The sequence below is a fragment of the Chiloscyllium plagiosum genome, chromosome 13, assembly GCF_004010195.1.
Source record: "Chiloscyllium plagiosum isolate BGI_BamShark_2017 chromosome 13, ASM401019v2, whole genome shotgun sequence".
In the NCBI taxonomy this organism is placed as follows: Eukaryota; Metazoa; Chordata; class Chondrichthyes; order Orectolobiformes; family Hemiscylliidae; genus Chiloscyllium; species Chiloscyllium plagiosum.
In genome coordinates, this window is record NC_057722.1 from 61,607,434 (window position 1) to 61,624,753 (window position 17,320).

At 43.9% G+C, this 17,320-nt stretch overlaps 1 protein-coding gene across 3 annotated transcripts in view; it reads left to right on the forward strand.

Moving 5' to 3' along the window:
* The window catches only part of fndc3ba (fibronectin type III domain containing 3Ba), a 326,426-nt gene that overhangs the window by 99,422 nt on the left and 209,684 nt on the right, over nucleotides 1–17,320 (forward strand). For all 3 annotated transcript variants that reach the window (XM_043702595.1, XM_043702596.1, XM_043702597.1), the window contains exon 3: nucleotides 2,462–2,537. In XM_043702595.1, coding sequence (XP_043558530.1) covers nucleotides 2,462–2,537 — 76 coding nt within the window. The remainder of the gene's footprint in view (nucleotides 1–2,461; nucleotides 2,538–17,320) is intronic.

Sequence of the window (17,320 nt, forward strand, 5' to 3'; positions counted from 1 at the left end):
GAGAGGATCTTACTGTCAGTCTTTCTTGCTACTAGATTAGAGGATCTTGTAACATATTGGATGTAAGGTGTTCTTAAGCTTAAAGGAGCTACCTGGTAAGCCATGAATTTAGCCTCAGATTTGAGATCCCAGTCCGAAGTACTGTCCTGCTCAGTAGGCTAAAGGTTGAGTTGCCACATTTGGAGACAATGATAACTTTCACTATCTATGACCACTTGCATCGAGAGGAGACTTCCAAGATATGGAAAACAGCTATGAGATTATAACCAGACCATCTATTTGGTTATGTTATTTGTGGGGCAAGAGTTGGCTTATGACACCATGGAAACCTCCTCTGCCTGTTTTCCTCACTCCGATGTCTGTCATGATGCAGCCATTTGAACAAAGTAACTTGACAGTCTGTACCTCAGAGTGTTAATGTTGAAGTTGAGTGACTGGTTGGATTCAGATATGCGTAAAGTTGGTGGGTCTGCAAGTTTATCTCATGCTGTGTATGATCAATTTCAATTAAAATCGCAACAAATGTTATTGTTTGCTACTTTTGCATGTTGATTGCCGTGGTCCAGTTAGTAGACTTGAGTTCAGTAACAGCATGGAGTTTCTAAAATAGCTGAGTTGTATTTTTTTTCTTGTGTTTACTGATAAATATCTGGGCACCGACCACACATCAGCAATTGGTTAATGAAAAAATGCATAGGCTCATTCATGAAGCATTTGCAAAATGGGTGGCAGTGTCACCCAGTTGGAGAACTTGCGTGATTGCAGTTGGCAGCTTCCACAGAACAAGCCAAGTCTGAATCACATGATGCATTGGAACAGCAGCCCCTCCAGTTTTTATGCAGACGCAATACCCACACCTTCTTAAAGTGTACCACAACAAGCTGGTGTTGACCATGAAACCATTGGATTGTAATAAAAAAACCCAGCTGATTTATTATTGTTCTTTCTGTGAGAAAACCAGCCATCCTTACTCTGCTCTGAGCTGCTATGTGACGGTAGTCACCCACCAACTGCTCTCTGGCTTGTGCTGTCATGTCAATCAGTCGTAGCGAACACTGTGTGGACTGCAGCATAGAGTCATAGAGATGTATCGCATGGAAACAGACCCTTCGGTCCAACCTGTCCATGCCGACCAGATATCCCAACCCAATCTAGTCCCACCTGCCAACACCTGGTCCATATCCCTCCAAACCCTTCCTATTCATATACCCATCCAGATGCCATTTAAATGTTGCAATTGTACTAGCCTCCACCACTTCCTCTGGCAGCTCATTCCATACACTTACCACCCTCTGCGTGAAAAAGTTGCCCCTTAGGTCTCTTTTATATCTTTCCCCTCTCACGTTAAACCTATTCCCTCTAGTTCTGGACTCCCTGACCCCAGGGAAAAGACTTTGTCTATTTACCTTATTCATACCTCTCATAATTTTGTAAATCTCTATAAGGTCACCCCTCAGCCTCTGATGCACCAGGGAAAACAGCCCTAGCCTATCCAACCTCTCCCTATAGCTCAAATTCTCCGACCCTGGTAACATCCTTGTAAATATTTTCTGAACCTTTTCAGGTTTCACAACGTCTTTCCAATAGGAAGGAGACCAGAATTGCATGCAATATTCCAACAGTGGCCTAACCAATGTCATATACAGCCATAACATGACCTCCCAACTCCTGTACTCAATACTCTGACCAATAAAGGAAAGCATACCAAACGCCTTCTTCACAATCCTATCTACCTGCGACTCCACTTTCAAGGAGCCATGAACTTGTACTCCAAAGTCTCTTTGTTCAGCAACACTCCCTAGGACCTTACCATTATGCGTATGAGTCCTGCTAAGATTTGCTTTCCCAAAATGCAGCACCTCACATTTATCTAAATTAAACTCCATCTGCCACTTCTCAGCCCATTGGCCCATCTGATCAAGATCTCGTTGTAATCTGAAGTAACCCTATTCGCTGTCCACTACACCTCCAATTTTGGTGTCATCAGCAAACATACTAACTGTACCTCTTATGCTCATATCAGTTCAAGAAAGATGGCTCACCGTTACCTTCCCAAGGGAAACTGAGAATGCGTGACAAATGCTGTCTTTGCATGCAGCCACACGTCCCAAAGAATGAGTAACAGTTTCCACCATCACAATGTGTCTTGAGAAATCTGGATAGTTGTGCTTCCATTGCCCCTGTGGCATCCCGACGTGTGATTACTGGATAGTGATTCGAGTGAGGAGTCCTCAGCAGTTTCCTCCTCTCTCAATGGGCTGAAGAGGGGGTCAGGCAAGGCAAGTGCCAAGTACTGAGTCCCACTGTGAAGGCACAGAGCTCCGTGGACTGAAATCCAGTAGCTCTGCAGTCTTCGATTCTATCGTTTCAGTTTCAAGCACTCAGTCATAGTCTTTTGAGATATGAAGAGATTTTCTTCTTGTCCTTGGTGCTGCAGCTAACTCTTGTGTCTTTGTTGCAGGTTATTTTAGTTCAGGTTAATCCGGGAGAAACCTTCACCATAAGAGCAGAAGATGGATCTCTGCAGTGTATCCAAGGTAGGACAATAACCTGTGCAGGGGCAGGACTGTTGGGTGTGTTAGACAGATTGTATATTCATGTTGTACACTGCCCATCCATCCAAACAGCGACCTCTGTAACACTACTTAAAACAAGTGTTGATTTGGTTAGATTATTACAGATTTGATATTGGGGCACTCGCTTGTGATGAAGAGCAGGAATCCTGGCTGATGTTATTCCTTAACTCCAGGTTGTTCTGTAATCTCATTGCAGACTGTCCTGCTTTGTATCTGCAAAACCAGGCTCACACTCTGTCATGGATAGACAATGCCATGTGGGGATCAGCTGATATTGTAATATCTGGAACATTATGAAGGCTGAATTCTAGTTTGGCTGAAATGAATGAGTGATATTAATTATATTATGCTTTGTAACAATTCACCAAGAAACTAATTATAGCAAGTCAGTGACACATCTTCCCAATGCCAGAGCATGAAAACACTGAGCCATTCAAAGTTATTTTGCCTGTGAATAAACAACACATTTGAATCACCCCAAACTTCTCCGAAAGTGTTAGATCTTAATTTTTGTGGCTTTGACAAATTTACAGCCTTTAATTATTATGTTTGTGATTATGGAAACCCAATCCAGCTTCACGGTGATGGTTAGAGTGAGTCACAGCCATAAGTATGTTCTATTTTGAGTGATTTCAGTCAGGTGTCAAGCTGTTGCATGGATCATAGCTGGCCAGCTGTACTGATGGGGCCATCCTTTGTGACTGAACATATCTCAAATTTCCTATGTTCCAGCTGAAAGTCCCTTTCTGGCATTGTGCTAGAACAACAATCTGCCCTGCCTTTACATTACTAACTGAAAGGGAGGAGGTCATTCAGCCCTTCCTGCAAGACAATCATATCAAGACTACGCACGGCACCTCAACAGTACTTACCTGTCGTAAATGACATTGGTTAGGCCACTGTTGGAATATTGCAAGAAGTTCTGGTCTCCTTCCTATCAGAAAGATGTTGTGAAACTTGAAAGGGTTCAGAAAAGATTTACAAGGATGTTGCCAGGGTTGGAGGATTTGAGCTATAGGGAGAGGCTGAACAGACTGGGGCTGTTTTCCCTGGAGTGTCGGAGGCTGAGGGGTGACCTTAAAGAGGTTTACAAAATTATGAGGGGCATGGATAGGGTAAATAGGCAAAGTCTTTTCCCTGGGGTCGAGGAGTCCAGAACTAGAGGGAATAGGTTTAGGGTGACAGGGGAAAGATATAAAAGAGACCTAAGGGGCAACATACCCTAAGGGGTATGGAATGAGCTGCCAGAGGAAGTGGTGGAGGCTGGTACAATTGCAACATTTAAGAGGCATTTAGATGGGTATATGAATAGGAAGGGTTTGGAGGGATATGGGCCGGGTGCTGGCAGGTGGGACAGATAGGGTTGGGATACCTGGTTGGCATGAACGAGTTAGACCGAAGGGTCTGTTTCCATGCTGTACATCTCTACGACTCTATGACTCTATAACTCTACATCCTTCCATGCCCTTGGCCAACAAAGATCTCAGACTTTAAAGTTCCAATTGACTCCCAATGTCTGTCTACAGAGAGAGTTCCAGGTTTCCACTACCTTTGGTTTGAAAAGATGCATTGTAATTTCCTTCCTAAACCTGAAGCTTGTTTTTCTCCCCTTGTCTGAGACTCTGCTGACTAAAGAACACAGCTTTGATTTTTTATTGTCATATGTACCTCGATACAATGCAAAGTTTTGTTTTGTGTGCAGTACAGGCAGATCATAACATCTCCCCAACTTCCCCAACTCCGACTGAGTTGCTGTAGCAAAATACCATTTCACAGACATGTTATCCAGGACGAAGGTCAGTAACATAGAGGATCCAAAGGTTTTTTCCATCACACAGCTGACTGGGAGTCTCTCCCCTCTTAGCGCCCACCATTAGTGTGTGTTGCAAGTATTTGCACATTGATACTTAACCTGTTTGGCTATACTATACTGCATCTTTCTTGGCCCTCAAGTCCTGGCGAGTGCATCAAATCTCGAACGTATGATCCAGAGGCTAGGACACTGCACCATAAGGCCTCCCAGATAACTGTTCAAACCTAAGACCACAAAATAAAGAGGAACTTTTCCCACTGGCAGGTGGTGTGTAATCAGTAGACACAGTTTCAGTTTCATTAAGAGCTTTGGCAAAGGGATGAGGAGGGAGATGAATTTTGTTAATCAACACAGCAGATGTGATCCAGGAAACACAGACTGACAAAACCGTGGAAGTGGACTGAGTGGTAAATTTCCAAAGGAAAATTGGAAAAATACTTGAAAAAGCAAAATGGAAATTGTGGAGCAAGAGAGTGCAACTTATTGGTTAGCTCTTGCAAAGAGCTGGCCCAGGGGTGTTGGATTGAATGGCCTCTTCCTGTGCGGTGTCATTTTGAAAATGCTAAATTATCAAAGGATGTCTGAAATAAAAACAGAAAATGCTGGAGAAGCTCAGCAGGTATGGCAACATCTGTTGAGAGAGAAACAGAGCTAATGTTTTGAGTCTTCAGAACCAGTCATATCAAACTCAAAATGTTAATTCTTTCTCTCTCTCGACAGATGCTGTCAGATGTACTAAATTTCTTCAGCACATCCTCCCTGATTTCTTCAGATTTTCAGTATCCGCAGTATTTTGCTTTTATTTGAAAGGGTATCTGATCTGCTGCTTGCATTCAGTTGCTGCTACTGTTTGTTTGTTTGGGGATTGGTGTAGCTCAGTTGGCTGGATGGTTGATTTGCAAAGCAGTGTGATGTCAACAGAATAGGTTCACTTCCCATCACTGGTTCAGGTTAACATGATGGAATCTTCTTCTTAATTTCATCCATTGTCTGAGGTATGGTGACCCTCAGGTTAAATCACTACCAGTTGTTTCTCTCCAGTGAGAGAGAGCTGCCCTGTGATTTGTAAGACCATGGTGACCTGACTGTTTGGTAATTGGTGTTTAGTTTCTCCTACATAACCTGGCTGTTTAAAAGATTCTGAGCCTGTCTGAGTAACTGTTAAGAATCCTTATGTAAAAGCTTCCTACTAATGTGCAGCTGTCATTTGTCTCCAGACCTCTTTACTTTATTAAGGAGGTGGTCCATTGCACGATAACAACAATTGCATTTCTACAGCACCTTTAACAGTGTAAATCATCCACAGGTGCATCACCATACAAAACACAGGAACAGGTGACCGAAAGATAGGTCAAAATGGGAAGCTTTTGAAGAGATTCGTAAAGCAGGAGTGAGACAGTGAGGTTTAACGCTGGAATTCCAGAGATTAGGCCCCAGGCAGCTGAGGTCATGACCTCTGATGGTAGAGCAATTCAGAATGAGGATTTTCAAACAACCAACAATTGGAGGCGCGCAGAGATCTCAGAGTGTTGTGGGGCTACAGGAGATTACCAAAATAAGGAGCAGCAAGACCATGAAGGGATAACTGAACTGATTGAAGTGTTGTCATTTAAGAGGCAGTTCAGATCAGCAAGCGCAGGATGTGAATGTGACTTGATGAGAGCTAGGCTAGGGGAAGGGGGATTCTGAATGAGTCGAATTCTGTCAGAACGACAGGGGGTGGTCAGCCAGTATCACATTGGTCAGTTGGCATTGTTTCCACAGCAGATAGGTCAAACGAGATGGGGGAGGAGATGGGCGGTAGTCAAATTAGGGGGACGAGTGGATCTTTGGGAAGTGCTTTTTTGGAACACTGTATCTCCGAAGACTGACTGCTATTGGAGAAGGGACAGAAGGAAGCAGCTGAGATGGAATGTCAGGTATGAGGATCAGTTTAAGAATATTGTATGTGGTTTTGTTAAAGAAACGTGTGTGAAAGGAGGCTGAGGGGTGAACTTATAGAGGTATATAAAATCATGAAGGGCATAAATAGGGTGAATAGCCAAGATCTTTTCCCCGGGGTGGGGGAGTCCAAAACTAGAGGGCATAGGTTTAAGGTGAGAGGGGAAAGATTTTAAAGGAACCTGAGGGGCAACGTTTTCACGCAGAAGATGTTTTGTGTACGGAACAAGCTGCCAGAGGAAGTGATGGAGGCTGATACAATTATGACATTAAGAGACATTCAGACAGGTACATGGATAGGAAAGATTTAGAGAGATATGGGTCTTTTGCACCGGGACTAGTTCAGTTTAGAAAACTTGGTCAGAACGCACAAGTTGGACGAAAGGGCCTGTTTCCATGCTGTATGACTCTAAGTCAAGTATTAGTAAGGATCTGAGAGGTCGTAAAATCTTGGTTGAGGTGTACAGATGGAGGTTCCCTCTCATGAGAATGTTTGGAGCGTAGAATACGTGAATCAATCCTTACCCTTATCCTCTTGAACCCAGCCCTCCCTTCCCCCAGGGTGACCATTATCGTCATGAACAATCCCTGACATAAACTATTAGAACTGTTTGAAAAGGCAGCTGTGCCATCCAGTCACCATTCGACTGGCATGTGTTCAGGTCAGACTCTGGGAATCTGACCCACTGAGGTTGCTAAATCAGGATCCCTTATCCCAGTGACAGACTCCCAGGCTCTGGTCTCCCAGCCTGCCGCCAGGATAAGGAAACTGGGCTTTGTAGTCTGAAATTCTCCGAACCCAAAATAAAACCACCACTCTATAGAAACAGCTTGTGATAGGAGAGTGAATGTATTTGAACTGGTTGTACAAACATTGTTGAGGCACGGGCTTTTTTAAAATTCATTAATGGGATGAGAGCTTCTCTAGTTAAGCCAGCATTTATTGCCTGTTCCTAATTGCCCAGAGGGCGGTTAAAAGGCACCCACATTGCTGTGGGTCTGGAATCACATATAGGCCAGACCAGGTAACCTTTCCTGAACAACGTTAGTAAACCAGATGGATATTTTCCTTGACAATTGACAGTGGATTCATGGACATCATTAGACCTTAATTCCAGATTTTTCTTGAATTCAAATTCCACCATCTGCTATGGAGGGATTCAAACCCAGGTCCCCAGAACATTACCTGGGTCTCTGGATTAATAGTCCAGCGAAAATACCACAAGGCCGTCACTTAGTTTAAATTAAGGTTGCCTTTTTCTCCCTTATTCCCTCATGGGATATGGACATTGATGGTTAGGCAAGCACTTATTGCCCAAACCTCATTATTCTCTTGATGAGGGTGTCTTCAAAGTCTGAACTGGTGTCAAATAAAGCTGTGTGTTAGTCCCACGCTATTTATGATGTGCCTGGTCATTCCCTTGAGCAAAGATCACCTGTCCTGTGAGTATTAAATACCACCTGAGTGGAAAACGCATTGATTCAGTCAACTGTGCTGAACCCGATTAAATGGACAGGAACTACTGTATGGGGATGATTTCAGAGTCATTGCCTATTTTGTATTTCTATACCGTTCATGTCAGTCACTCTAAATTCCACATCCTCACCCCTCCCCAGGTAAGGACTTTGTCCTGAATTCCTGATTGAATTTATTAGCGACTGTCTGCTGTCTGATACAGGAAACATCTTCTAGCCGATCGGGAACAGAATCCCAGCCTATATTTAGCATCGCCTTCTCGTACTGTTTCCCTGATAGAATGATTCTGTGGTACTCATGGATGTATAAAGCTGCTGCCATCAGTGCACTTCCCCTTGGTTGGGCCTACCTCACAGTGCCAGGGACCCGGGTTTGATTCCCGGCTTGGTCAACTGTGCGTGTGTGTGTAGTTTGCACATTCTCTGCGTGGGTTTCCTCCGAGAGCTCTGGTTTCCTCCCACAATCCAAAGATGTGCAGGTTGGGTGAATTGGTCATGATGAATTGCCCATAGTGCATTAATCACGGACAAATATAGGGAAGGGGAATGGGTCTGGGTGGATTACTTTTCGGAGGGTCGGTGTGGACTTGTTGGGCCGAATGGCCTGTTTCCAAATTATAGGGAGTTTAATCTAAGTGCTACAATGGGAGAGGATCAACCACTAGCGAGGAGTCTTAAGAAGAGGCTCTTCCTTAACAAGGGTTTGTTTTATTGCATGTTAACAATTAGGTAAGTGGTACATCCAGAGCTGTTGTCCTTGTTTTCCGCCCCCCAGGACTTCAGATTGGATGGAGGTTAATGCAGTGTTCAACATTAACCCTTTTAGTACCTGCTTCTCGTCCAACAGCTTCCAGCTTCAGATGTCCACCCAGTGAATGATGCTCAAATGGGAACTGGACCGTCACCCTTCCTGATTTTTCTGCACGTTCTGACATTCCAGCCAACGGTCACTGGGTAGGGATTGTGAGGAGGACCAATGAGGAATGTCCAGATGAGTTGAATTACCAAGAGGGACAAATTCATCCGGCTGAATTATACTTCAGGACGATGTCAGGAAGAGAGGCTGCAGGAGAAAGAGTTGCAGCAAATAAAATAGGCAGACCGTTGCCAAGTTCAGTCCGAACAATCTCATAAAGGCCGAGGCCACAAAGCAGTGATCCAGGTAGAATTGCTGACTGGACAATCTGGATCCTGTGCTGAGAACCTGGTTGCTAAGAATCTGCATTTTTTTGCCAGGTTCCTCTCTAAATCCCCTGATGTTACCTTGCTGCCTGATGGGTGCTCTTTTGAAATGATGAATGAGCAGAGACTTGTCTTCCGGGCCAAGACATCTTGCACTCTCTTTCTCTCTCTCTTTTTGTTTGTTTCTCTCTCTCTCTCTCTCTCTCTGTCTCTCTTCCCTCTGCTGTTGATAACATGGGCAGTGCAGACATATTCCCAATCTATTGGGACACGTACAGACAATCCCTTAACATGGCAATGGTTTACTTACATCCCAAGGTCAGCATTACTGCAGAATCCAGTGCCAAACAGAAAGAATTCACAAAGAAGAGAACTGTGATTTTGCACTACCCTGTTCAACCTCAGGAAGTCCCAAACTGCTTCATAATCAGTGAAGTACTTTATGCAGTATTGTCACAATTGTAGTATAGAACATAGAACATTACAACACGGGAATGGCCCTTCAACCCACCATGTCTGTGTTGACCGTGATGCCATTCTAAACTGATCCCGTCTGCCTGCACATGGTCTGTATCCCTGTATTCCTTGTCTGTTCATATATCTGTCTAAGTGCCTCTGAAACATTGTTAATATATCTACCTTTCCAGGCAAAGTGTTCCAGGGGCACCTGCCATCCTGTGGAAAAAAGCTTCCCTAACACACCTCCATTAAACTTTTCCCCTCTTTCCTCAAACCGATGCCTGCTGATATTTGACATTATAGCGAGGACGGCACCCAATTTGTCCACAGCAAGGTCCCATAAGCAGCCAAGAGAAATGCCTGGGAATAGGGTACTGAGTTGGGTGATCATCCACGATCATATTCAATAGCAGAGCAGGCTTGAGGGGGGTCAAATGGTGTCCTACAGCTCCTGTTCTCTATATGTTTCTCTGAGTTAACCACATCATTTTTATATTTAAATGTTGAGGGTTGAGGAATAAATATTTTCTAGGGTATCAAGAGAACTCTCCAGTTCCTCTGCAAAACACTGCCTTGATGCATATCCTCGGTTTAACATCTCACCTGAAAGATAGCTGCCCCATCACAAGTCCCACACCGAGAGATTTGCTGTCAATGAACATACTACCTGCATTACATTAGAGCTGGAAAATAAGTCAAGTGGTGGAATTTATGGACTCAGTAAATCAGTGCTTCTCAAACTTTGTTCCACTGTGACACTATTTCAAAGCTTGAAAATTGTAATGAGACTTTGGTGAGAGCAGGGTCCTGGTAGAGTTGGAGGTATAGCTGTTTTAATTCATTCGGATGTCAACTTCCCTAAACATTTCATACACTTCAAGTGCACAGTACTGTAGTGTGTACATTCTCAAAATGGACAGCAAGAACTCACCAAGGCTCCTCGGACAGCACCTCCCAAACCCATGACTTCTACCATCTAAAAGGACAAGGGCAGCAGTTACATGGCCCCTCCATCACCTGCAAGCTCCCCTCCAAGCCACTCACCATTCAGACTTGCAAGTATATCACCGTTCCTTCATTGTCACTGGGTCAAAATCCTGGAACTCCCTCACCAATAGTATTGTGGGTCTACATACAGCACATGGTCTACAGCGGTTCAAGAAGTCAGCCCACCACCATCTTCTCAATGGTAACTAGGGACAGACAATAAATACTGACCTTGATGTCCACATCCCTTGAAAAGAATATGATATATTGGTTGAGTCTCCGAGTGGAATGCTGCACCATTGGAGATGGCATTTTATAGATGGGATGTTAAGCCAAAGAGGTTTTAGCAATTTGATTTGATTCTGTGAGAGTAAATAAAGATAAACTGCTTCATGTGACAGAAGTACGTGTAACCAGAGGACGCAGATTTAAGTTGATTGGTGATAAGAACTAGAAGTGACGTAGTAATATTTTTTCACATAGTGTGATGTGGTGAGGTGCATTCTACTTGACTGAGCAATGAGAGCAGTTTCAGTAATTGTATAAAGAGATTGGCCAAATAATTGAAGCGGGGACAGTCACACGGCTGTGGCATAAGAGCAGGGGAGTGCAAGTCCCTGACTATCTCAAAGAAATGGACTTGATGGATTGAATGGTTTCCTCCTATCCACCAGTGACTCTAGATATAGTTAAGGACTGTGATGTTGGAATCCCTGTATTGTACAAAACAGAGGAACATGCAACTTCACACACAGTAATGAGTAACTCCAAGCTCTTTTTTTGGTTGTTCTCTAGCCGTCCTGGTATTGCAGTTTCCTGAGTATTTCAGATTAGTTTGTAACCTTGAAATGTTTCCAACTATTTCCTTTCATAATCAGAAGGTTTCTGCTTTGATGTTCAAGTTTTGATTTTTTTTTTGGCGTGACTTGGGTTTGATGATCAGAAAGCTCCCTGCCTATGACGTTAACTCATACAGCGCAACATCTTTCAGAGAGGGCTTGCACCTGATGAAAAAATCCCCCTCCTCTTTCAGATGCACAGTCCCACCTCATCCCCAGCTTTCACCCTGTTCCGTGTAAGCAGTGTAAAGCAGAAAGAACGCACATTCTATCAGTGTACATCCTCGGTTAGAATCATTTTTATGAAGTGCAGTCACTGTTGTGAAACAGGGCAGTTAATCTGGGTACAGCAAGATCACAAAAGTGCCACCAGGTAATGACTGGATAATCTGTTTTCACTAACTTTGGTCAGAGGACCAATATTGGTTCAGGTTAGCTGTTTTTGATTTGAAATAATTCAACGGATTTTTATGCTGGGCTGAGAGTGTAAATGGGCCTCAGCTGTTTATGTCGCACTTCTGAGATTGCTTTTCCAGTAATGCAGCCCTGCCCTAGTTGGATTAGGTGAACCAGTTCAGATTGGTGCTGAAGTCTGTGAGACGGTTAGGGGTGGGGAGGTTTGGAGTGCAGCCCATAGCAGACAGGAGGAATATCGGTCAACATTCTGATTCCTGATTATTGTCTAGCAACTCTCGCCTAGCAGTGATCAGTGGAGCTAGAGTAGGTATAAGTAGCTGAGTTTCATCTGAGTTTAGTAGTCCATTATCCAGTCTTGGGCAGGACCTCACTTAACCATGGGCTCAAAAATAATCAAATTACCATATATTTACAGATGTTTTCTAATCAACCTGTTCAGAGATGTGATGACACACCTCTGGAGCAGATAGGCCTTGAACTTGGCTCCTCTGGCCCAGAAGAAGGGCCATTACCAGTGTACCACAGAACCCAGTGTGTATTGATAGATCCCCTTTAATGTTCCAAGGTGCTAATGAGACATCAAAGAACAGGAGGTATGAGAACAGGTGACCAAAAGCTTGGATGAAAGCCATGGGATTTTAAAAATATCTTAATAGAGGATACTGAGTCGGAGAGGTGTTGGAGAGAGAATTCCAGAGATTAGAATCCAGGGAACTGAAGGCACAGGTGCCAATGGTCAAATGCTTAAAATCATGGATGCTCAATAGGCCAGAATTGCAGGGGTGCAGGGTTGTCATAGGTTTGGAGGGCTGGGGAAGGTTACAGCGCTGAAGGACAATGACTAATGAGAACAAAGGAATTTAAAAATCTGAGGATTGCTGAACTGGGCGCCAGTGCAGATCAGAGAGAGCATAAGTGGGTTTGGATGCAGGCAGCAGGATTTTGCCACAGCTGATATTTCTGGTTCACTCTCTTCCCCCATTTCCCTCGGATCCATTGGAAGGTGTGCTTGCTGTCGGGTGACAGATCTGGATGAGGCCTTGCTGTGTTGCAGTTCCCCTCCCCCACTTCCCACAGGGGAATGCTCTGCCATCTGATGTTTGAGTTAATGATCGCAGGAACAGCATCAGATTGGCAAAAGAACTCCCTGAATTCAATGAAATATTTGATAGTGCACCGGAAAGCTCTAAAATGACTGGTATTAATCTTGCTGTAATTGTGCCATAATTGCAATCCTAAACAATGGTGAACATTTTCCACAATCTCCTTTTTAAAAAAAGTAACTTTTTGGCTGTCCTATTGGGTGTTTGCCTCTGCATTTCTGGTGACAGAATTCCGTTTGGATGCCCTTCCTCAATCTTATTTCTAGCCATCCTGGTACATTTTCCATCTTGTTTCCTTTAATTTGTCTTGCCTTTATCTCTGCACTGTCTGACTGTTTCTCTCATTCTCTGTCTAATCTCTCTCTTTGTCATGTCTTTGTCTATTTCTGTGTCTCTGTCTCTATCTCTCTCTCCAACACACTGGCTTTGTCTGTCTCTCTTCCCATTTGTCTGTCTCATTTTTCCTGTCTATGCACCTCTCTGCTTCTCTTCCTCACTCTATTCTCCGTCCCTTCTGTGTCCCCATCTATCTCTGTTTCTGAGATCTTCTGTCTCTCTCTTTGTTTGCTTCTATCTGTTACTCTTGTTTCTTGCTGTTTCTGTCTCTCTCTCTCAATTAGTGACTGTCTCTTGAGATGATCCTGAAATGGTTGGCCTAACATACGATGAATGGCTGAGGATGCTGGGATTGTATTCATTAGAGTTTAGAAGGTTGAGGGGAGATCTAATAGAAACTTACAAGTTAATGCATGGCTTAGAAAGGGTGGACGCTGGGAATTTGTTTCCTTCAGGTGGGGACCTGTGGACACAGCCTTAGAATTAGAGGGGGTCAGTTTAAAATGAAAATGAGGAGACATTTCTTCAGCCAGAGAGTGGTGGGCCAGTGGAATTCATTGCGATGGATCACAGTGGAGGCCAGGACATTAAATGTCTTCATGGCAGAGATTGATAAATTCTTAATCTCGTAAGGAATTAAGAGATATGGGGAGAGTGCGGGTAAGTGGCATTGAAATGCCCATCAGCCATGATTGAATGGCGGAGTGGACTTGATGGGCCGAATGACTTTACTCCCACGCCTATGTCTTATGATCCTCCTGTCTCCTTTTCTCTGTCTCATCCTGCCTCCTATCTTTGATTTTTCCATTATCTCCCTGTCTCTCATTCTGTCTGATGAGAGCTGTTATGCTTTCAGTTAACCAGTTATACTAGGTGCTAAGAAGATAAATTCTAGGTTTACCCTGCTCCGCCAACTGGGTTCTAGACTGTCCTGAATTGTGGTACAGTCAATTAAACACATTTGGAAATGTAATCACTGCTATAATGCAATTTGTACACAGCAAGCTCTCAAAAATTAAACAGCAATCTAGCAACGATCAGATGGTATTTTTAGTGATATTGGTTGGGGGGGATAAATGATGACCCGGACCTCAAGGAGAACATACCACCTCCTCTTGAAAATTATTGGCATGGGATTTTCTTCACATCTGCCTGTGAGGACAGACCGGACTACAGTTGAACATCTTGAGAGAAAGGTACCACTGCCAACAGTGTCAGTGTAGATAAATGATGGACTCAAGGCTCTGGAGTGGGATTTTGAAGTCAAAGCTTTCTGACTCGGAGGTGACCGTCACCCACTGAGAGGAAACAAGGAGTATGTGATTCGTCGTTGAAATCTCCTATACTCAAAATTTCTGAGCTTTGATGAGTTGTTTCTCCTCAAGTTGCTCTCAATAATTCACTAAAGGTTAGGCCTCATTTTCCTACTGCAGTGTAGTTTGGGTCTTCATTAATTTGTATAAACAGCTGCGAAATATCAATTATAAATTCAACAGGAGTATAATGTGACAGCTTTGCTCACTGTAACAACAAAACCATTTAGACAGAGAGCTTCTGAAATCATTGTCTTACTAACATGAAGTTTATCTTTCACTGGCCCAGCACACCACGAAGTGCTGTCCAACCATTGACATTCTTCAGCTGTTCATCTGATGTGGGAAACAGAGCTTGTTAATTTGTGCACAGCACCATCCCTCAAAGAGAAAGATGATACTCATCAGATTGGTTTCAGCTCAGGGACAATATTGAACAGAACATCAGGATAGCATTCTGCTGCTCAGCAAATTGTAAATAAGGGATGTTTTATGTTCACCTGAAAAAGCCAGTTAGACTTTGGCTTACCATCATATATGAAAAGTTGACATCTTCGACAGTCTGGCACCCCCTCAGTATTGACACCCTGTTAGTGAAACACTGCCTCACTACCAACCCTCCGACTGTGCAGCATTCCCTCAGTACTAACCCTCCGACAGTGCAGCATTCCCTCAGTACCAACCCTCCAACAGTGCAGCATTCCCACAGTACTGACCCTCTGACAGTGTGTACCCGCTCATTACTGCACTGGCAGCATCTCCTGGAATTGAGCTCTGTGTTTTGTCTGAAACCAATGACTTTATAACTTAGAGGGAAGAGTGAGGCATAGATTGCACTGACTAGTGAGTAAAAACACCCAAATTAAAAGCAGGATTGGTTACTCGACCTTTTCGGCTCGTTGTCCTATTCAATATAGTTGTGGTAGATCTGATTGCGGGCTTAACTCCGCAATTCTGTCTGTCCCCTGGCTCCCTTTGTCTAGTTTGGAGGAAACAGCTGTTCATTCTGCCCCTCTGGTTAGACTGTGACTTTTCACAGCACATAGCAAGAACCAGATAAATCATTGATAAGAGACTATTTTTGGCTGCAGTATTTGGTGACTATGTTGGTAAACTTATCAACTTCTCGAAATTCATTCAGCAATTTCCCAGAAAACCCTTTTTGGTGCAGTCCTTGTACAAGTTACTATTTTGTGCTGAAGATTACAGTACTTAAAATCTCTATATACGAATAAATGAGACGAAGACATCTGCTCACAGTATTTAAAACAAATCTTGCAATTTAGTGAAGCTGCTTTGAAGTGTGGTGTTGCCTGAAGCTTTATCCATAACACCCAGCATGCTCTAATTAACAATTTCAATATAGTCAACCCAATTGGTTTATTTTGATGGAAAATTAGTCTGGGAAAGCTGACGAATTCGTCGTTTGCCTTGCCTTTTGATATTTGCTTCGGAGACAAATTCCAGTTAATTTTACTGCCTTTTCAAAAAAAAGATGTTTTGCCTGTGGGAGAATGGATGGATTTCCATTCTTACTCATTTTCCATTGGATGCTTGTTTGTGTATAAGCAGCAAGTCCTGCCTTGCCTGAGCAATGTACGAGAGGAATAGCGTTTCCTGGCAATAATTCTGTGTAGGTGTTCCTTCTTATCTCAAACTGCACCGATTCAAGTCTCGAGGCCATTGCCAGCTGACACCATTCTGTCTGGATCAATGGTGCTGGAAGAGCACAGAAATTCAGGCAGCATCGAGGAGCTTCAGCAAAAGCGACGTTTCGGGCAAAAGCCCTTCATCAGGAATAAAGGCAGAGAGCCTGAAGCGTGGAGAGGTAAGCACATCCACTAATATCATTTATTGTATCCGTTGCTCCCGATGCGGTCTCCTCTACATTGGGGAGACTGGGCGCCTCCTAGCAGAGCGCTTCAGGGAACATCTCCGAGACACCCGCACCAATCAACCAAACCGCCCCGTGGCCCAACATTTCAACTCCGCCTACCACTCTGCCGAGGACATGGAAGTTCTGGGCCTCCTTCACCGCCGATCCCTCACCACCAGACGCCTGGAGGAAGAACGCCTCATCTTCCGCCTCGGAACACTACCTGATGAAGGGCTTTTGCCCGAAACGTCGATTTTGCTGAAGCTCCTCGATGCTGCCTGAACCGCTATGCTCTTCCAGCACCACTGATCCAGAATCTGGTTTCCAGCATCTGCAGTCATTGTTTTTACCATTCTGTCTGGCCCTGGGCTAATGGAAAATAAAGGGGCTTGCATTTCGATAGCACTTTTCACAATATCAGGAAGCCCCAAAGGGTCACAGACAATGTGGTTGTTTTGAATTGTCACAGGCATCAACATCTTTTTGTAACTTCAGATTTGAATGCACAGGTCATGAAGCAGGGATTATTTATTTCATTGCCATCATGTCATTTCAATTGCTTGAAGGGCAATTAACATTAAACAGAAATACACAGTATTCAAATGGAAATAAGTTCGTGGTTTACATCTGATTGAGGCAATCCTTAGTCTGTTTGATCTTTTTCCCCATGAGGTCTCTTTTCCCCCCCTTTCCTCCAGAGAAGGTCCACTCGCTTTGTCTAGCTGCCATGCAGGCTGCCCTCCCTCACTATCGCCACCTGAAGCTGGAGGCCCTGGCACTTTTGCTTGAGGTGCCCTGCTCTGTGCTCACCCACACCACCATTACCTGCGGCTGGGGATCCTGTTACAGTTCCAACGACATGTAGCAATCTGTTGGGGTGGGATAAATTCCAAGGCTGCGCTTTTCCTGATGACTGAAGTGCCAGAACTATGAGAAACTGGTTCCACCATGAGTGCTGTACATGAGCTGGTTATTAATTATCGCTGTGGGTCGTTATTATCG